General features: G+C 43.5%; 1 protein-coding gene across 2 annotated transcripts in view; it reads left to right on the top strand.

Annotated features, from left to right (window-relative positions):
- The window catches only part of lzts1 (leucine zipper, putative tumor suppressor 1), a 33,439-nt gene extending 14,875 nt beyond the window's left edge, over positions 1 to 18,564 (top strand). The window contains exons 1-5 of one of the 2 annotated variants that reach the window (XM_042101864.1): positions 7,287 to 7,452; positions 10,701 to 11,200; positions 13,220 to 14,266; positions 15,006 to 15,200; positions 15,579 to 18,564. In XM_042101864.1, the coding sequence (XP_041957798.1) occupies positions 10,850 to 11,200; positions 13,220 to 14,266; positions 15,006 to 15,200; positions 15,579 to 16,151 (2,166 nt within the window). In that variant the 5' untranslated portion in view covers positions 7,287 to 7,452; positions 10,701 to 10,849 and the 3' untranslated portion in view covers positions 16,152 to 18,564. Of the gene's footprint in view, positions 1 to 7,286; positions 7,453 to 10,700; positions 11,201 to 13,219; positions 14,267 to 15,005; positions 15,201 to 15,578 lie in introns of those variants that run through there. The other variant, XM_042101863.1, reaches the window with a different exon arrangement.
- Positions 18,565 to 22,676: the final 4,112 nt, after the last annotated feature.

Raw genomic sequence — 22,676 nt, 5'->3', positions numbered from 1 at the left:
CAAGACATTATTTAAGAAAGAGATTAAATAAAAACTATTATAGCGTACCATTCAAAGGTTATATTAAAAAAATAAATGCAGATTATTTCATAGGCATGGAATAAAGGGATTTGAGTAGGGTGAAAACCTCTGCTGGAAAGACATTAAAGTGCATAAATCACATGCTCTCTCTTTCTTTATGTCCTTTCTCTCTCTCTTTCTCTCTCTCTCTCTCGCTCTCTCCCTCTCTCTCTGTTATTTGCCCTAAACATGTCGAGTTAAATAGCTTTTACATCAGTTCTTAATACACAAATATACATGCATTCCATCGCCCGCAATTATACAGTATAGCACTCCAATAAATTGATTCATAAATAAAAATGAGCTCATATCAATTAAGTGGGATTGGGGTGGGTGTTAGCGGTGTAACACTTGTGCTAATATTCATTAAGTCGGGGCGAGGTGGTGGCGGTGGCGAGACATATGTTCCAGTCTTATCTGTAAGTCTCCATGCTGCACCCCGAGAGGTCTCCCAGGGAAATACAATTACATCAGCATCCCCAGGGGGCGTTCACAGTGGATGCGATGAGAGGAGAGAGGAGAGGAGAGGAGAGGAGAGGAGGAGAGACAAGAGGAGGAGAGAGAAGAGGAGAGAGGCGCTCCCATAGGGACTACTTTGGCCCTGGGCCAAGGAGCCGTTTTCTCGCTTCCCGCAGGCTGATTATCACAAAGCAAGCAACCGAAACCAGCAAGATTAGGTTTGAGTATGTGTTGCATAGAGGGGTGTTCAGGCATATAATATGTGTGAGGGTTTTTTTGTTTTGTTTTTTTGTCTGCATACATGACCCTCTTTTGACTCTTGCTTTTACACTGTTTCCCTCTCTCTCACACACACACACACACACACACACACACACACACACACTCGAGCAAACACAAACACCTAAACACATTCACACACAGACACACACACACATACACACACACACACACACACACACACACACACACACACACACACACACACGTCTGAACACATGTACAACTACACAATGGAATAGAGAGTTTGAAGATAGAGAAAGGCTTTCTCATTAAAGTAGACCCTGAACAAGTAGGAATGTGTGGCATTTGTAGGCTGCAACTGTTTCTCTTTTTTACACCATTAATTCAACACGGCGAGACCCAGAGACAAGTCCTAACCAGATCTGAAATAATATCCTGTCCTCTTCTTAGTTACGTAATGACAATTCATGCACCGAGTTGATTTGGAGCTGTAAGAAGAGGGAGAAACAAGGTCAATCCTATTGAAGGCAATGGTATCAAATCTAGTTACCATCAATGGGCTAACATAAAGAGGCACAGCACACACACACACACACACACACTCACACACACACTCACACACACACACAAACACACACACACCATGTGTGTTTCACTATGCATTAAGCTGGTCTCAGGTATTATCATTGTAGATACAGACAAACCGATCCACAGTGAATGGTAAAGCTATGGACACAATGTTCTGACCCCTTAGTCTGTAAAAGCAAACCCACCGTATTACAATTCATTAGCTCCTCATTCTTTACAGATGAGAGCAAGGTCAATTATATATACAGGCTACCGAAATTACTCACACTCCTATGGCTGGAAAAGCACTGCTAGCAGGTCTCCCAGCCCCTCCTGTGGTAAATTTGGGTAATAATTGTGCTGGGTGGGTGGGGAATTACTAAAGGCCATAGCATCATTATCTGGGTGAAAAAGGAACAGTCCAATTTTCATTTCAATATCACATAAAGCCTCTGAAGATTTGCCACAGTCACCGCCAGAAAACGCTTTTGTTCTTGTGTTCGGCTGGCATGCTCAGTTTACGAAGGACATACGTCCGCTCCGTTAAGGGGTGCACAGAGGTGATGTCCACCATACAGTACCCAAGGGTTAGAGGAATTGATTGGGTTCATTGTGCTTCACAGTGTGGCCTGTTGTTTGAGTGGCATTATCAGAGGACCGAGGAGACCTTCATTTTCTTCCCTGCGTATGCGCTTTCAGAGCCTATGGGAAAATGGGATGCAAAAGAGACTGATACAAATCCAAGGTAACTTAGCAGCAGATAATTCAGCCTTTGTCTCAGCTTTTGCTGAGACCTTCATATTCATTCACGAGGGAGACATCTGACAAGCAGCACTTTTTACAGCATTTATATTTCACTCTCACACTCACATAGACATCAGACGATATGGACCAAAAGACAATACAGGGAAAGGGAGAAAGAGAGAGAGAGAGAGACACATTAATTCATTTTAAACACTTTTGCCTGAAGACGCCATGTGCCTCTGGCATCAGTAGCCGACCTAACTACCTCTTTAAGGCTTTATTTATACATAATTTCACATTACCATGACATATTACTCAGCAGGACCTTCTAGCCGTAGCTTAACATAGTGAAGAAGTGCTTTTGCATAATGTATGCACAAGGGACACTGGGGACACATATTTCCCCATATGAGTGACTGCACTGAGGGAGACTTATTGTTTATGAATAAAAGTCCCATAAATCTGGGCATGAGATCAGCTTTTGGCCGTCAGTTGAGGATGGCATATGGTCAGTTGAAGTGCAGTGAAATACAGCGTGGAGCTCTTCCTTAGGCATGGTGTACATTTATAACAGGCTCTATAGGTCTACTCTGTGTGTGTGTGTGTGTGTGTGTGTGTCTGTGTGTGTGTGTGTGTGTGTGTGTGTGTGTGTGTGTGTGTGTGTGTGTGTGTGTGTGTGTGTGTCACAATGGATTAGTTATGCTCAGAACTTCAGCGTCTGCCTGAGCTTGTGTCTGTAAAAGACTATTATTTTTCCTTTTTCAGACTGGTTGGCGTATACAAGAGGGACATGTGCAAAAGAAACAAAACACACACACACACACACACACACATACACACACACACACACACACACACACACAGCCACTCTAAAAACAGCCCACTCCTTTCTCCCAGAGGAGTTAAAGTACCCCATATCCACAGATAAAGGTCTGTTATGGCCAATTAGCCCCCCCCACCCACCCATGGCGCTAACCCTCCTACACCCTCTGCCACCCCATAAAACCCCATAACAACCCCCCGCCCACACACCCCACATCCACCTGATGGCTGACTGTGGGGCCTCACTCACTGTAAGGAGAGTTAGATCATACTGTGCCCCAAATCACCATCCATCTCTGGCCATAATGGATCTCAACGAACTTGCGCTCAGAAGGAGCATAAAGGTCCCTCACGGCTGCTCAAAAGCTGACTGCACTCTTCAAGAATCAGATTCTCTGCCCTCTCTACACCCCATGGGGTATTCCTCATTCACAGCACACACACTCATGAACGTGCGTGCACACACACACACACACACACACACACACACACAGACATTGTGTCACCGGCTGTATATCATGCAACTCTGTAGCGAGTAGAGACTTAAATCTGTCTGGGCCCTCAATGACAAAATGACATCAGGGTCTTTCACGGCTGATTTTAAAAGCCTTTTCTGTGCTCCGGTGCATAGATTCAGACAGAAACAATCACACACACACAACCCGTACCCCACAACACACACACACACACACACACACACACACAATGCTCCAATTTGGGGGATGTTGGTGACTTATTTGACAGAGACGTGCAAAAGAGTGTGGCGTGGGACATGTTTTGAAAGCTCTATGCGGGAGGGACAATCCGATGACTCACTGCACTCCGGCAAATTAAATATATGCGTAAAATAACATATAGAAGTTATTAAAGTAGTGTATACAATTATATTTGAGCTGGATATTGTGTTAGGCAGCATTAAAAATGGGGTTTAAGCAGCCTAAGTGTCGTTTAGGCCTAAGTGGGTTAAATTATTTCCTGCTGCTCCGTTGTTGAAACTCAAAATCGAAACCATACAACCATCGACAGAGGAAGAGGACACCACTAGGCTACTTCTGATTTTAGTGGCTTTATAAAGAACGGATGCCAGCTAGCATAGCTGTGTTACAGTAGCCTACAATCAAAATCAAGAAACTTTAAATCAGACATCTGGCAGTCTTTTTCAGTTGTGTGTGTCAAGTGCTCCTTTTGTGAGACAAGGCAAAAGTGCAAACTCCTGCATATCCTGTGAGCTTTTGCAGGCAGGAGCGGGACCTAATGTTAAAGATGCGGGTGGGAACGGGACTAAAAATGCCACATTTATTGCGGGAGCGGGTGGAGCAGGACAGAATGTTGCTGGAGTGGGACTGAAGAATCTGTCCTGCGCAGACCTCTAACGTGTATTTCATACCTTTTGTCAGGTGTTCTGCTGTGAAATGCCCAAGAATAATCCACATTACCTACTACAATCACTAGCATAACACACCATACATTTGAGGTAACTTTACTGGGGTTAACAGATTTGGCAAACAATGGCGAACATGTTTTCTCTGAACAGCTCAATTTCAAAAATTTTGTGAAAACGTTCTATTTCAACGAAATTCACGGAGACCTACCTCCTCCAACTGTTGCATAATATGTTATCGAATTAGAACGCACCTGTGGTTTTCACATGAAATATGTTTAGATGTAAGACTGTAATGCTTCTCCACTGCTCTTTGTCACACTTGTTTCATTACCCCCCCTTCTCTCTCTCTCTCTCTCTCTCTCTCTCTCTCTATTTCTGTCTCACTCTCCCCCTCTCTACCTTTGTTTCTCTCTGTCAGTCTTTCACATATCCTTTTGTTTCAATAACCTGGCATAAAGCCAGAACTGATGTAATTCGTAAAGCCTGTAAACAACTGTTACCACACCCCATATCATTAACGGACAAAAGACACTCCCTTGTTCACTGTCTATGCTCTCCAAGTTAGCAATTATGATGTAGCTCAGAGCAGTCATAACACCTAAACGACTCCTCACTTATAATGTAGTACACACACACACACACACACACACACACACACACATATAAACACACACATGAAAATAAATTATATGAATGAGAGCCAGAGTCCACACATCACCCGGGGCGATGTCATTACACGTCCAATCCCTGGTTCATTACTGCGTCGCCCCGGTATCATTTTCTAAAGAAATATCATCCTTAACACGGGTCTCAGCAGGGGAAGTGGCATATTCAACACCACATCCATAATTTAAAGGAGAGTATTCAGTGAGCAGTTTCGACGCTGCATTACCCTCGGGGGTCTCACCTTCATAGATTGGCTGGCCCTTGATTCATCCCCTTTCTTTACAAATGCACTGGGCAGTTGTTCAGGGGTGGCCTGGCGGTTTACATATTGGTCTGCCCCCACTAAGCACTCACAATGGACACCTTAAAATCAATATCACACGTGCTACATCTACTAGGCAAAATCATCAAAGCAGTCCTATCGCTGAACATCGCCTTCAGCAAAAAGTGAATTTCCCCACAGAACAGTAAAACGCACAATCAAGCTGCCTGCTGTGCAAATAATGTGTGAGATTAATACAAAATACAATATGACAGTCCCTTTAGTTGTACTTTTTGTCTAGCCATGTATTTAGGTAAGTCCGTTTGAGTCACCAACAACCCAGCCCCCAGGCCGCTGGTCTGTACAGAGAGATGACCATGGTGCAGCTTTAGTATGGAAGAGGTAATTTACCCCTTTTGGTGCCCTTTCCTGGGGTCTAGGATAAATGATCTGTGCCATCCTGTGCCAGGGCCAGGACTGGTCTCGAGTGTGTGTGTGTGTGTGTGTGTGTGTGTGTGTGTTGGGGTTAGTGGGGGGGGTCTCACACCACTCTCCTCTGTCAGGCTGTGGGATTAGTCTGCGGGAGTAAGGGGGAGGCCGTGTTGAGAATCTTGTAATGCTACATGGTAATGTCGGATTTGCACAAGGGTTTCAGGGCACACTTATCGCACTTACCATACATGCAGCCATTAGCCTAATGCTTAATTACAACACCTTGTGCTCAGAAACCGACTTCACAATAATCATTATTATTTCTTAATTATACAGTTTTGATCTTCTTGTCTGGCATGTCTGGCATTTTTATTTTAATTTTTTTCTTAATTATGACGTTTTCAATGGTGTTCTTTGGAAAACGTTCTTTGACTTTATTGTCAACAATTGTTTTTTTTGTTTTTTTAATGGCATTGCATTTTAACTGTCAAATGGAGCGAATAATGTTTTTAGCAGCAAAAAAGTTCTGTAAATCTAAAAGCAGCCAAATCAATTAATTTTAAGCAGACAATCGTGTCAAAACGACAATCACTGTGTGACAGAAAATAATTTACTTTATTAATATCATATTAATGACTTGCATTGGTCTATGACTTTTATTATATGACAGATATGACTTGAAATATTAAACAAGAGCTACTCTTGGCTTCCTGTGTAAATAGGCTTTTGTAGTCTAGTAGTTAGCTAATCATTCATTTTTTCAGAGAGTAAATGTGGTACTCAGGAAGCATAAAAGTGCTAGTGCACAGTACCCCATACACGGGAGGCACACTTCAACGGACAAAGAAAGAGAGAGAGAGAGAGAGAGAGAGAGAGAGAGAGAGGGAGGGGGAGAGGGAGATGGAGAGGAGGGGGCTGGTCATTCTCTTTAGGAGACGTGTTTGTTCTGAGTGGGTGCGGGGCCATTTTGGAACACATAGAAGGAGGGTATACACAGGGTGAGTCAACAAGACCTGTGTGTGTGTGTGTGTGCGTGTGTGAGAGAGATAGAGAGAGAGAGAAAGAGAAATAGAAAGAGGGAGTGTGCATAATTGTGAGAGAATAAGTAAGATGCAATATATATATATGATCAATGAGATATAAGGTATAAGGTAAGGTATCTGATAAGGTATGAGTGAAACAGCTAGTTGATCATAATAGGTAAACAGTGAATACAATTATAGGCTATAGAAAACATACTCTGCATGACACAAAGCAAAATGTACATGTGGGTACATTTGTGTATGTGTGTATTTTTACATGTGTGTGCACATCAGCCTGCCCTGTCTACGTGTGTGCATGTGTGGTTGTCTGTGTGTTTCGGAAGGGGGCAGGGGGGTCAGAGCGACTCATTGTGAGTTGCACTGAGTTAATCACTTTAGCTGTGGCACACGTTCTTGTGAGGAGAGGCGCGTGTTGTTCCCCTTTCTCCCGTGGGGGACATCAGGGGTCTGGCCACCCATCCCCCCCCCCACACACACACACACACTTACACACACATTTACATGTCAGTTATGCAAAAGGAGCCAGAGGAGGATGAATGAGCCGGATCCGCCCCCTCATTGCACCACGCAGCCTCTTGACTCTTGGCAGTTTGATGTACTCACTTGCTGGTTCAGTCAAGGACACACACACACACACACACTCAGAGACACAGCCTCTCAAAACACATGGTGCGCGGTACACTCTTGCTTGCACGCGGTGAGGATCTTAAAGACGGTATAGAGGGGATGTTGCCAAGTTGAACGTGCCACTCGGAGACTGCTCATCCACAGTAAGTGATCTTTGGAGTTGTGTGCATGGCGCTGTTGTGGTTGCATGGAGTTTCCGTCTCAGTCTAGACAAGTGCTGTGATAAGGAGTGGGAAGCAAGCCAGACAGACTGCCAAATAGACGTGCAGAGAGAAACAGATACATGCATGCAAGCTGCCTCCAGGATATTTTAGGTTGACTGAGAATGTTTATCTCTGCTAGACTACAGCTTTTACATGTCAAGTATAGACTTCATGTCAACTCTCTGGGTTGTCAAAAAAGAATATCACAATGCAATGCAACCAACACAATCTGATGTTTTGCATGCAGAGAAAAACATGTTATTGCAGGACTAACTTCAAACCAACCATAATGATGGACTTTGTTCTCTTTGTTTGTAATATCTTTGTTAATTAACATCTTCAAGCAGTACTCTCGCTCTTTGCATTGCATAATTAGTCAACTTTAACTGTGATATTAAATAACAACATTTATTATGTGCAAAACCCATAAAAGTGAAAGTGCAGCTTTGTTCAGAGTAGCTCAAGGGCAGCTTCAGCATGTGCTGGGGCTTAAAACAAAGAGATGCTAGCCCAGCCTTTTCATTGGAGGACATTGCTAAAGGCTCCTGTGCTCTCCTGTTGTATCTCGTCTGGGTTTCAGGAGCGAACAGATGTTGTAATTTGCAGATAGCAGCCAGGAGTGTGTAAGCGAGTGTGAGTACTCTGTGTGTGTGTGTGTGTGTGTGTGTGTGTGTGTGTGCCTGTGTGAGAGAGACAGAGAGAATGAGTGAAAGTAAGTGAGTTTGTTCTCCTAAGAGTCCAACTCAAAGTAGGTGGGGGAGACATTGAGATTCAATTGGCAAGCAAACGGTTGGAGATTAAATTTATCCACCACTACAAAAGCTGAAGTGATTTTATGGGAGCACAAGAAAGGAAGGAAGGAAGGAAGGGAGCACATGACTTAGAGGTCAACAAAGTAAACAATAGAGGATACTTTCACAGGGATATGATATGAAATGATATGACATGATGGGATATGATAGGATATGAATGAGATATAACTAAGGTTTGAAACTTCTTAGCAGGGTATGTGGCTTTCCTTTTGTGTGCAGGACAGGAGAAAAACATGTGTGTGTGAGAGGGAGAGGGGGGGAGAGAGAGAGAGAGAGAGAGTTGTGTTTAGCATCATGTCAAGTGTGCTGTGGAATATGTATATGGGATGAGTCTTTGGTATGCCATTCATCATCATAATGAGACCTGTCAATACACGGGCCTGTCAAAGGCCACTCTTTTGTTTGTGCGGACACTCATTGCAGAGGGTCAGTGGGACACAATGTGCCTGTTATGATGGATATGAGTCCAGGACTTCAAGGCTGGTTTAGCGAGACACCAGCTGCTTCTGAAAGTGTCAAGACTGGCTGATGAGCACAGGAAAGCTCATCGGTGGTAAGATGAGGAGCCAGTTAGAAGAGTGAGAGGGCCGAGTGGGGGTCCCTGTGGATTGCCAGATCAGCAGATCAGAAGCAGTGGCATATGGAGAGAATAGAGAGAGAAAGAGAGAGAGAGAGAGTGAGAGAGCGAAAAGGGAGGGTGAGAGAAAGATACAAACAGAGAGGTAATTTAGAGAGAACAAAAACAAACCAAAACAGAGATTGGGAGAGAAAGAGAGATAGGGAAAGAGAGAGGGAGAGAGTAACAGAATGAAAAAAACAATGAGGGGGAGCATTGGAGAGACAGGTAGCTGGAGAGAGAAGGAGTGAGAGAGGTGTGAAAAATGATGTAATGGAGTGACAGAAAGGACTCTCCACTGATAATCCCTCTTGAAAAACACCTGTGCCAGGATGCCTCTCATCAAATTGTCTCTAATTGGCAGTGTTAGATTTCAGCTGCAGTGGCAGGCTGTCGATGCTGGCTTTGGGATTTCCCCTCAGAATTCATAACAAACTGTGTATCGCACTCTTTCTTTAGTCAGGAAAGTCAGGCATGTTTTAAAATAAACATATTTTTAAATATTTCATTTTATCATATAAGTATGCAGCTGCATCATTTCTGACCATTGTCACCCACTCAGACAGACATTGAAAAAATTCCCCAAAGCATCCAGGACCAGTTTTGTGGGGTAACAGGTTTGGGTATAAGGCGCACTTTCTATTGTTCTATTGTGTGCTTACTCCATGCTGTGCAGCAGAGGTAGCAGGCGGGATGCTTTATTATGTTGGCAGGTTATTAGAAGACCATACTATAAGAGTGGGATCTCCAAGGCTGTTATTACTACTGTGTGTGTGTGTGTGTGTGTGTGTGTGTGTGTGTGTGTGTGTGTGTGTGAAAAGTCTCCATCTATGTGATATCAAAAATATTTTAAGAACCTCAGTGTGTTTCATATAATTAGGTATTTAGGTCATATAAATATTTTAAAACATTTTCCACATCAAACAATTAAAGGCTTTCCCCTAGATGTCCAGATGTCAACCTTGCATGCTTGTAAGAGATAATGTTAAAATCAGGAAGCTCTGAATAACTGCCATCAGCTCTTATCTCCTTATGGACACACCCAGAGCAGTCCCTAAAGACACACTTCCTGTTTCTGTGTTTGTCCCTGACCTCAAAATATTTGAGCACAAATACAAAGAGAAGTAGGCCAAAGCTGAACGTCCTATACAATCACTTTTACCTTGGTTAACAGTCAACATACTCATTAACACACACGCATGCACGCACACACACAGACACACACACAGAGAGACGCACACACTCACACACACACACACACACACACACACACACATATACATGCACACACACACTCACACACACACACACACACACACACACACACCTACACACACACCACCGGAGAACCACGTGGTGTGTGCTGTTTCTTTTCACTGTTTCCCATTGTTTGTCCAAACAGACAAAGCCTTTACTTGCAAAGAACTGCTAAGAATCTGTCTAACATCAAAATCTTTTTTAAATCAAACATGTATTTAAGAATAAAATTGACCATCTAAATACATTAAGGTAAATTCTTACAGTAATAAAACAATGTTTTCAGAAAATCTGTGTTAAAATTGTTAATTGTTGCATTGTTCTAAAAAATAGCAAACAAAGATGTCTATTTTATGTTAATACATACCCAGTAAATCTGCGTCTGCTTCCCTTTGTGTGCGAGTCTAAACTACACTCACTGATGACCGTCATCACTGTGGATTTTATTTTTACCACAACTGACAAATATGTTTTTTTCTGTTTTCCTTTTCATCTCTCTCCAGGCTCACAAATGGGACTACTGGGGACTCTCTCTGGAGGCTATGTGTTCACTTCGCCCTCAGCCAGCTTTAATCAAAACAGCCTCTGATTGCACGCTCATTATCACCTTTTCCTCTGGATCCCCTTGGATGCCCCCAGAGCCATCATCATCATGGGCAGCGTCAGCAGTTTGATCTCAGGACACGGTCTCAACAGCAAGCACTGCCGCGCCTCCCAGCACAAACTCAAAAAGGGACTCCACTCCAAGCGAACAGGCAGGAGTTTGGACGGCCTTCTGAAGTATGGTTTCTCTCAGGACCCCAGCAGCACTAATAATAACAACAAAGGTATTTTCCACTCGGCCAAAAGCGAGGACTTCTTTTACATCAAGGTGAGCCATAAGACCAAGCCTGGTTACCATAGAAACGCGTCAGTAGAGGACCGCGATGGAGTATCGCTGGATACCGAAGCCGGTCAAGGGACTCCCCCGGAACTAATACCGATGTCTGGAAAACTGGAGAAGGTAACTAAAGTCAAAAGTCAAAGACATTTTGATTATTATCTTTTCTCATTTCAAAGTCAAATCTTGGGAGATCAAAAGCATAGCTATCAGATCAAATAACTTGAATGTATCACTGACTCTAATTAAAAAGTTGAATGTTTCAACTGATGCTGTCTGAATTTAGCTGTACTTTATAAGTAGACTCCTGCTGTGGCCAGCTGCACTACTTATACTTTCCAGGAAAAATAGTTTCTGTGCATTTCAAAAAGAAAGCCAGGTCCAGCACACACACATATATTGTGCATTTCTGGAAACTACTGACCCATGCATATAACATTAAGGGGCTTCTCCATCTCTCAAACCAAACCATGCCATTGTTTTCCTCCCAGGCCCCAGACAAGTACAGTAGTATGGCGGCATAATCCCTGGTGGTTTCCAACATTCTCTCCGAGAGCTTACTGTTGTCTACTCCATTTAATTAAGCCTTGAGATTGACGTGTTAAGAATGCCTTGATCTCCCAAGAGTTTTGGTGTGGGGCGGTGGGTGGATGGGGGAGAGGCCGCGGTTATGCAAGCTACCCCTACTCTCAATGGCCCCTTTTATAAACTACGGGTGCCAGAGAAACACAGAGCCGTGGCACGGCACAGAAGCCATGGAGTCAGACAGAAGGTATGCTGAGGCGGCGAAATCTTCCCTCTCTCACACTCTCCTGACATACATAATTAATATCATACCAGGGAGTCATCCATCTTACCGCTCTCTCTGTCTCCTCTCTATGTCTTTTATTCTTTCTCTCTCTGTCTCTCTTTCTCTCTCTCTCCCTTTCTCTGACTCTCTGTTTGTCTCGATCTCTCCATCTCAGTCTCTCTCACTCTTTGACCAAGAGAAGAGGTGGAAAAAGAGAGAAAACAACCCATCCTACCCAACTGTGTCAGCTTGCATTTAGCCCTGTTTTTCTTTTCTTTTTTTGGTAGCTCATTATAGAGAGCCAAAGTCCCACCCCTTCCGTTTGCCACCATGGGACCTATCTTCGGAAGAATTATGAACGGTAGTCAATGGTGAAATATAAATTATTTGAATGCCTTGAATTACACGTATGATGTTTGTTAATTTTAAAGTTGTTTTTTTATGTAAAGAAAGTTGCAGTGTGTTTCGTAACTACTGAATTGCAACATTGTGAAAGTTTGTAATTCCAACGACTACAAACCCATCAGTCGTGCTAGTGACATTAGCCCATTCACAGCCTTACCGGAATGTACATGCATAGCAACAGGTGACACATTGGTGACATGCATCGTTCGAGACGAGAGATGTAGTCCACTGAGCGGATTCACACAAAACCTAACATAGCTTTTGCAGTCTATCAAACAACAGTACTTTCTTGATATGAAAAATTATCTTTTTTAATTTACACACATCATATGTGAAATTCATGGCACAATTCGAACAGGACCAAAAAATAATTGTTATCTCTCCATTGATTCCCGTTCATATTTTTTCAAAAGATAGGTCCCATGGATTGGAAGTAGAAGGGGGTGACTTTGACTCTCTATAATGGTCCTGTCAACATGAAGCGCTTGGTTGAAAGTTGGGTGATTTATTTATACATGTCAGTGTTGATTTAATAATGGATGAGCACGCAGGATTCATCCCAAAACCACAGTACAGTATCTGAATAAAACAAGCATACAAGCTGTCTTAATGGTAGACTAACCTACAAACAAACTAACCAACTATCTCGCTGACACCAATACACCTTGTCATACTATACAGTTAGAGATGAGAAGATAGTTTACTGGCTGACAACTCTGAGATCAACAACAGCTTAAAATGAAATGTGACACATGAAATGACAGAGACTGTTTAACTGAATTACTGAAATACTGAAATCCTACTGAACCAAATTTATACACTATATACATCAACCAATAAACATTTGTATAGATAGTGAAATGTTTGTTAAGTTGTTTGTTTGTTTATTTCAGAGTGTGGAGAAGTAGGCATTTAGATGTTTTTTTTTCTCCTCTTGTTTATTTCAGAGTGTAGAGAAGGCCCTCATCCGACCCACAGCTTTCAAGCCTGTGCTTCCCAGAAGCAGCAGCTCCTCCATGGAAACGCACAACAGCCTGAACCAGATCCTAGGCCGTGGGCTCAGCCCGTCCGAGCGCTCCAAGGACACCCCAGAGCCCAAACAGGATGCCGGATCGGGCACGCCGACCGACTCGGGCCGCAACTCCATGTCCAGTCTACCAACCCACAGCACCGGGTACAGCAGCCAGCTGGATGGCACCAGTATCGGCACTGGGACCGGTACCGGCATGTCCACAGGCCACCTGGTGCGCTACAGTAGCTCGGCCCACAACGTTAGCCTACAGCAGCACCTGAGCGGGAACTCGTCGGGGCTGAGCGGCGGGTCGGGGTCGGCGTGGCTCGGGGACAGCAGTTCGGGGATTGGCGAGATAACCGTGGGCAGCTGGATGAATACCACGGGCACTAGCAACCAATCGGTTAACGGGCGAGCGAACGCGTCAACGCTCAGTGACAGCCTGACGGCGGCGATGAACTTGAATAGAGACATAGCCGCCGCGGCTACCGCGTGCACTTCCGATGGTCCACTCAGCCTGGAGTTCTTTTCCGAGACGAACGCGACCAAACCCAAGGCCAACACGCCGGTCTCGGAGGTGGGCTGCGTGCGCTCACCGATCTCGATGGACGAGTCTATGATCCTGCAACTGGAGCGGAGGCTTCTGGAGCGCGAGTCGGAGCTGCAGGAGCTCGTGGTCTGCCTGGAGGACAAGGAGGCGGACACCTGCCAGCTGTTCGAGGAGAAGCAGCGCTACTGCGCCGAGGAGATGCAGGGCCTCAAGCAACGCTGCTCCACCAAGCTCCGCCAGGCTTCGCAGCGGGCGCTCCGGGCGCAACAACTGCTGCAGCTACAGGTCATCCAGCTCCAGCAGGACAAGGAGCAGCTCCAGGAGGAGGTGGACCGGCTTGAGCGGGAGAGGGAGGCTGCCGAGGGGAGGATGAGGAGCTACGAGAGGGAGAACATCCAGCTGGCCCCCACCCTGGAGGAGACACAGTGGGAGGTGAGAGATGGACACATGGCTTATGCTGTCCTGGTGGTTCATCTGATAGAGTGTAGATCTGATATAGTGGTTGATTCTCTAGGAGGGTCCATAGGCTGCTGTTGTGTAAGATGCCCATATCATAAATATATTTATGCCCATATCATTGCATAAAACCATGGGACATTATGGGGCTGATGAGGTGCACTCATAGGCTTATTGATAAGGTATCTGTTCTTGGGGGAAAAAACATCTGCTAAAAGCATAAATAAATGTAAATGTAACATTAGTTGTATCCTGTTGTTGTATTTGTGTTTGAAGAAAAAACATAAGGAAAAACTATCCAGAAATATTGCAGTGTTAATGTAGTGGAAAAGTTCAGTCATGTACAAAATACATGCACTGCATCATTCAACTTCTGAGCAGCTAAATATTTGTAAAGTTCAGACATGGTGCAAACATTTCTTGCAACATCTGCTGAATTGGCTGCCTAGTCGGACAAACTTGCTGCTATACCTCCATTCAGTGCATTTACTGTATGTGTGGGTTTACTGAGAAGTCTTGCTGGGGACAGATCAGCTTGTGTGCACAGAAAACAGAAGAAAACGTGCCTGTAATTGGGGGTAATATTTTCTTGTGTCTCGATAGTGCTGCTGAGACTGTAAGATGCTAATGAAACCTGGCTTGTTTATTGGGCAGGGCACAGGGTTGAGGCGAGGCGTGATAACCCCTGTTAATTCTCAGCATGTTTCATTTGCAGGTGTGCCAAAAATCGGGGGAAATATCGCTCCTGAAACAGCAACTGAAAGACTCGCAGGCAGATGTCGGACACAAGCTGAGCGATATCGTCAACCTCAAAGCGGCACTCAGGGAGGCCAAGAGCAAGATGGAGGAGCTGGAGAAGAAGAACAAGGAAAACGAAGACAGCATCCGCTCTCGTTGCGCAGAAGTCGAGGTACAGACTCCATCTTTCTAGAGTTGTACTCCAGTTTTTCCTTTAAACACAATCTAGTTCATCCCTATGCATCACACGTAGACCTCAAAAGTGCTCTCTTGCATGCAGAAAGACTGGTGGGGTGAATGGTGAATGGTATTAAATGAGAGGAGGGATTCTCTCAAGTCCACATTTGACAGTGCTTGACTTCTGAGAGCAGAAGTTAATGCTGGTATTGTGTGAATTCCCTGATAGCAAGAACAGTAAATATGTGAAGATATAAGTAGATCCTGTACAATTGTGGTATATTTACCCTACACAGTGTAAATGTCAGAAGCAACAACACAATAGTTAAATATAATCACTTCCTAAACTGTGAATATGTTATCCATTTGTCAGGTATGCCAGAATGAACTACAAAGAAAGAAAAATGAGGCAGACCTCCTGAGAGAGAAGGTGGGCCGCTTGGAGACTGACATCAAGGGCATGAAGCAGGAGCTGAGTCTGGCCAAGGAGGAGCAGGTGAAACTGCAGAGCAGCAGAGCCAAGCTGGAGGAGGAGCACCTGAAGCTGCAGATCACTAGAGCCAAGATGGAGGTCTTTGGCAAGGCTGAGGCAATGGATCAAGACAACGCTGAGAGAAACAGGCATAGAGACGCAATGGCGGACACTGACACCCTGCAAAGGGAGGTGGAGAGGATGAGGAAGGAACTGATGGAGGAGAAACAAAAGAAAGACAAGATGGTGAACAACTTCCAGCAGGAGAGACAGACGTGGAACAAGGAAAAGGACAAAGTGATCCGATACCAAAAGCAGCTGCAGTACAACTACTTGCAGATGCACAAAAAGAACCAAGATTTGGAGAAAATCCTTCGGGAGCTGACTGCAGAGATGGACAGCCGGACTGAGCTTGACATGGACATTCACAGTCCCCCGCTTCGCTACGACAACATGGTTGCCACAGAGATATAAGGTCAGGGATGGATGAAGCCATGGAATCCTTTTCTGTTTCAATGGTTAAAGCAATGACATCACCATCATGATCTTTTTCATCGATCTCCTTCATCATCACCATCACCATCATCATCACCACAAAGATGTATGGATTTACAGCACCAGGAGTGGATGACACATCATCATCAAGAATCAATGCAACAATAAGAAACCAGTTTATCATTGTCAGAGCTAAATCAATTTTCAATGTTGTTTGAATACATCAAGGTCAGGGTGGGAAGCCATAGTTTCACGATCCTTTTGGGTTGACAAGAGACAGCCTTGAAAGGTGCTAATATGGATGCGTGGTTAATAAATGTGCTCACTGTACTCAAGACAGAGCACATGATTGGATAACTGCACTAGCTAATGAGTACTGACCCAAATCCAAATCTAGCAGATAAGGAAGTGTAGCGCAGCATTTCCAGACTATAATCCCACTGACATCTGACCTGACATGTAGCCTGGCAACAGCTGAGTGAGGCTAAGAAGAGGGAAATGACAGTGACACGGTCCTGTTTTCCCTGTTATCTGCCCAAGAGTCTTTATAAAAGTATGCAGTTCTTGAAACCCCAGTTCTAACCTGGAAATATGTATTTTCTTGTTCCGATTGTACAGATACCATATACAGTAGTCGTGTTAGTTGAGATTTCTGCAATGTTTTAAGTGTATACAGCTGAGATACACATATGGTTCACTTCATTCAAAATAAAGACTACCATGGCTAAATATACGGTATATACAGAATATTCTAATCAGTTCCTGAACTATGTGTATGTATGGATATACAGTATTATATCCTCACAGGACAGAGATGTGTTGAATGTAATGCAGCCCATTAGTAAGAAACATAGCTATAAGCATATAGTTATAAAGACTAAGCCCTCACTCCCCCACTGAAACAAAAAAATATCACCCTGGTATATTAACACACTAATGTTGAAACATGATACTGTACCTTATCAGATCTATGTCCAAAGTCAGATGTATAGCCACAAAGCACTTGAACACTAACGGTCGAATGTTCATACGATGCACTAACGGGTATATGTGGCTTGTGCAAACAGTGTTCTTGTGAGCCTTAACTTCACTGATAAGACGGCTGTCACCGCAGATGCAGCTTACATCTGCCACACTACACCTGTACAAGATATGGCAACATTAGGATCTCTCTCACAGGAGACTAAATGGCATGTATAATACAAAAATTATATATGTTCCCTCTAATTTTAATTTGATATCAATCTTTGCTCACTGGAAAGCCTTACAATTCAGTCAGATTTTTTTGTTTTTATATATAGAAAAGACAGTTAGTTGAACCAAATGAATATGCAACAGCAATAAAATTGCTAATTACTAATTGTGAACAGTTCCAAAGTGTTTGATATTGAAATTAAAGCATTTTTGAGACGACAGCAGCTTGTTAAGAATGGGTAAACGCACTGCATACATACTGATTGGTGTTAAAGGTGACACCAGGTCCAAAAGAAGCCCATGTCTCTCTGCATGACCCCAACTACCTAACCTACACTTAATCAGTCGTCTGGTCAGTGGGGAGTCTTTCTCAAATCTCAGTATTTCAATGCCCATTTCATATAAGAAGTCCAAAAGCCCCCTAATGATTATCTTTGTCAAACAAAAAAATCAAATGTAGAGACACTGATGAGAACCTAAAATATGTTAGACAAAAGTGATAAATTGAGGGCAGAAAAAGTTTGGCATCCACTCAGTGACCTCCAGTGGTGAAAAAAAAATAACAATACAAAATGTCTTCCCATCTTTCAAAACCCCTTAATGCGTTACTGTCTGGAGAAACAGGGAGGGTTTAAAGAGAACTGAGGCTTCATATGACAGTTGCATGTTATTTATGGAATGGATACAAGGTAGAGATTAAAATCCAATAAAACTGATATTTTGAATGTTAAGACCTGCAATAGGTTCACCATGGCGAGCTACAATGACACTATTTTCAATATCCTACTTCAGGTCTCTCAAGCATTTGTTTTCTTTTTCTTTTTTTTTCTTTACTTGATGGAGATGGTTCACTGGGCACAATGTACTGTTCACAACATCAAATGTTCTACTATTGCACATATGTCCAGAATATAGCCTAGAACTGTAGCTTTCTTTTTGTCTTCTGTCTTGTCATATCAATGTCTGGGTTTCATATATATTCCACCCCAGCTTTGTCCACACTCTCACTCCACATCACTTACTATGGGTATTGTGACATAGTCCTAAGAACTTTTTTCAAATACTATTCTCACCAACACTAAATGGTTACAGTGGCTCCCAAATAAGGCATTCCACAGATTAATTTTTACCCGATGTAATTATTGTATATTTCTATTTATTTTAAATAAACAAAAATAAAGAGGCTCTTTGAAAGAAAGATGTTTTGATCAGTGTATTCCTCCATACCCCACCCTTAATGCTACAGTATATGGATCTTCATACCACAGCCACAAATCAGCATTATGCACTCTGTGACAGTTTCCCTCCAACAGGAGTGGGTAGATTAGTGACAATAAGCACGTGTCTGTTTGAGATGATTTAACACACACACACACACAAAAGCGGGGGGGATTTAATGCATGGCAGAGCACACCGGTTGAATCTGTCGCTAACTCACACTTGATCCTCCTCCTCGGCACCTCTGGGTGAACTCCTGCTCTTTGTGTGTGTATCTTATCACTGCTCCTGTGCTTCTTAACCCTCTTGGTAGAATAATCCATTTCACTTTTTTTCTTTTCTTTTTTTCCTCTATTTGTGCAAAGAAAATAAAAAATAAAACCCAAACTCTCCCATCAGGAGGGTTTTTCTTTTATGTCAGTCCATCCTCCTCTCCGCCTCAGCAGCTTAGCCCCCTGTAGCACAATCAGGGGGTCGGACGTGGAGTATCAGTCCTGAAATCAAATCAAAAAAAGCCTTTGTCTGTGTTCAGATGCGGCTGTCAAACACAAAGATATATCCACAAAGCCCCTGCATGTTCTTAAACAGACAATGCCTAATTGAACTTTTCATCCTGTTGGAGGAAAGCCTTCGCTTGGCGTGTTGATGAGAAAGACAGAAGCTGCAGGTGGATTAGTTATATTGCCAGGCCCGCTACACATATTGAGCTCATTCATCATGTTCAGTTGTATTGCTAATGATTCAAGGTTAATCACTGATAAGGAGCCCAGCATTGTCTGCTAAAGTCTGACGAGCAGAGGGGGCTGCAAGTGAGACAGGAGCCCTGCTTGGACCAACAACACACTATGGACAATTCCTCAAAGACCGCCCCAGAGGATTGTCTCGGAAATTATATAAAATATTTGTACCTTGCTCAAATAGCAGTTTAAATACCAACTAATTCAAAAGAGAGAGGGGAGGGGGGGTCCTGAGAGATGCATGTCAATTGAAAACAAGGCAGTATCCAAGGTATCAGCTTGAGCTAGCCTACCATAGGTGCCAGATTAGGTCTATCCAAGTGCCAGCTGTGATATGGGACATCATAAGACACGTTTGTGCCATCCGCCTGACACCCCCCCCCCCCCCCCCCCCCCTTCCACGTGATACCCCTCACCCCTGTCATCAGGACACAACAGCCTTGAAGCCTGCGGACTGAGTAATTGCACCGCAGTCAAGCCACAGGCCACGGGCCACGTTATGATAATGGCGTTGGCCCCCGTTGGGAGGCTAACATGCGGCTGTCAATCACACAAGAGGAGAACAATGGCATGAATGACCCAGGAGGTCTGACATATGTACAGCAGACAGTACCAGGGGAATATTATACAGCTGAAGAAGTACAGAAGCAAACTGGACAGTAGGACAATACAGGATCATTATGCTGCTCGATAATACATACTTTGTATGCAAAAAAAGTAAGTGAAAAATGAGTGATACATTATTTATTAAGAAACACTGTGTAGCACTCTTATATTATATCAGACTGCAAATAAATAGTACACATTTCCTTTTTAACAAAGAGTTAATCACTTTTAATTCATTTTGCATTGATTTTATAGTTGTTCCTCTGCAATACATTTTGCATCTTTCTAAGCCATCTCGTATTTACAGCAGGTCTCCTGATCCCAATCTGGGGGTCAGTGAACAGCTTGCATGGGGTGTTCAGTGACCATTTTCATTTAGATAGCGGAATGGGGAATGGGGGAAGGGGGCTGCTCTGTCGGGTGGTTTTTTTTTAGGCGGGGGTAGGGGGCATTTTTAAATCCATCTGCTCTCTCCCCCTCTTCTTTATCACCAGCAATCCCCCTCCCAGCAAATTACCCACTCTGGCTTTCCCTGTTGTCTCTGCTACGCTAAATGCTACACACACACACACACACACACACACACACACACACACACATATGCACACACACACGCACACACACTCAGTATTGGGGTTTTTTTCTCTCTGTCTTTCTCTCTCTCTGTCTCTCACACACACACACACACACACACACACACACACACACACACACACACACACACAGACTCACATTTGTACGTTTAGTTACATGGACAAAAAGCTAATGTCTGCATGCACACACACACACACACACACACACACACACACACACACACACACACAGACACACACACACACAGACACAGACACACACAGACACACACACACACAGACACACACACACACACGTGTGGCGCATGGAGCCCTGGGTCCAGCTGAGCCTGGGGGCCAGGGGAGCAGTTATCAGCTCTGTTACACACTGCAGCTCCATCGCACTGATCCCACACGCCTGCGGGAGTCCCCCCATCAGAGACACACCTCCTTTTCTTCACTCTGTTTCTTCCTTTCAGCACTCTCTCTCTCTCTCTCTCTCTCTTTCTTCGTCTCATCCTCACTCTGTGTATTTTCTTTCTTTCTCTCCCTCTGTCCTGCTCCCTCTTTCTCCATTTCTCCACCCCTCTCATGCTGTTTCTCTCTGTCTGTCAATGTTTCTTGTTCTTCCTTGTTCTGTTTCTGTCTTTATCCCTCACTTTCTCTGTATCTCTTCTCTTTCTCTTACTCCCACCCTCCTCTCTCTCTCTCTTCATGATAGATGTTTTTTTTACCCTAAATCTCAGGCACCATCATTTGTACCTTTCTGAGTTTCTTTCATTCCTTTTTCTCATTTCTTTCACTTCCCCTACTCCTCTAATGCCTCCATTTTCTGAATGATCTTTTTTTATTATTACTTTTTATCCAGCTTTTCCCTATTCTTTATCACTTTAGCGCTTTACCAGAGGCCAGAAACTTGCCTCTCTTTTTGGACAAAAGACCTCCATTTCTTTTGTCTATCCTGTTGCTTGGGTTGCAGTGCTTTTGGTTTAAAGGAAGCTGTGCGCTGATGAGAGAAGGGAGAGGAGCCATTATTACAGGCCTCATCTCAATGACACTCATTCTGATGACACTTCAGTTTTACAGCACCGAAATCTTTGTATCTCCATTTCCACATTAGATAGCAGCAGCCATTCACGATCACCCATTTAGCCTTCCCTGTCATTTTCCTTCAAAGTGGGTCAAGTGTGTGGGATGTTTCATTAAACTGCTGGTAATTTGAGTAAAAAAACAGAACCTTCATTTAAAAAACAGAACCTTAGCTAGACTTTCACATTGCAAATGAACTTAGGCATGGGGGAGGGAACCATTTGACATAGCAAAAGCTTGTGGCTTAAGACATGGTCCCAGTGTAAGTGAAGCTGGGTTTTATTTTATGTTCGCAAATACAAACTGTCAGGAGTACTAGATCTCAACCAGAGAGAGAGTTAGCAAGTCACGTGAATAGACAAGACCCTGAGGGCACCTCTAGTCATATTAGAAATGTCACAAACCATTACAGCCACTGAATCTGTTTGACAAGTAAATCTGCTGAGATATGCTATCTTGCAAACAACAGATCATACCCCGCAGTGACATCATCAGTTTCAGGCACACCATAGACGCTGTTGAGAGCCACAAGTCCTGTATCTGGAAGACCGAGAGGCGTTAGGGACACAGAGATGAGATAGCACCGCATGGTCCTGTCTGCAGCCTACTGTGGCACAGGCACAGAATATTCCTTCAAAAAATGAAAAATCATTCAGTGGGAAATTAAACTTTCAATGGTTTGGATTCAGATGATAACAAAGTAGTCCACAGGCTATAATCTCTCTGGGATAATTGTGTCAAATAGCAGGAAGTTATTACATCGAGCAAAATTCAACTCTATACTGTGCAATTGCACACTAAAGCTTTAAAACTATATTGAATTCAAACACTTCCCATGAAACTGTCATTTTCCTACACATCAAATAACATGTTAATTTTTGAAAATAGAACTGCCTAGCAGTCCCTCAGGTCTGGTTATGACTGGTTTCCTGTGAGAATACACTCTGTCCATGCTAACCTTGAGGTTCTCACATCCAAGCATATTGATATGACGCTGCCAAGGACAGATCACTGGTTTAGCATCATGCAAACACCTTAATCCTGTATTGCCTTAGTGTCATTCAGCCAGTGGAAGAAAACATATCCTG

Source organism: Alosa sapidissima, chromosome 8 (genome assembly GCF_018492685.1).
Source record: "Alosa sapidissima isolate fAloSap1 chromosome 8, fAloSap1.pri, whole genome shotgun sequence".
Taxonomy (NCBI): domain Eukaryota; kingdom Metazoa; phylum Chordata; class Actinopteri; order Clupeiformes; family Clupeidae; genus Alosa; species Alosa sapidissima.
Note: the sequence above shows the minus strand (reverse complement) of the source record. Positions and strands in the feature narration are given on the sequence as shown.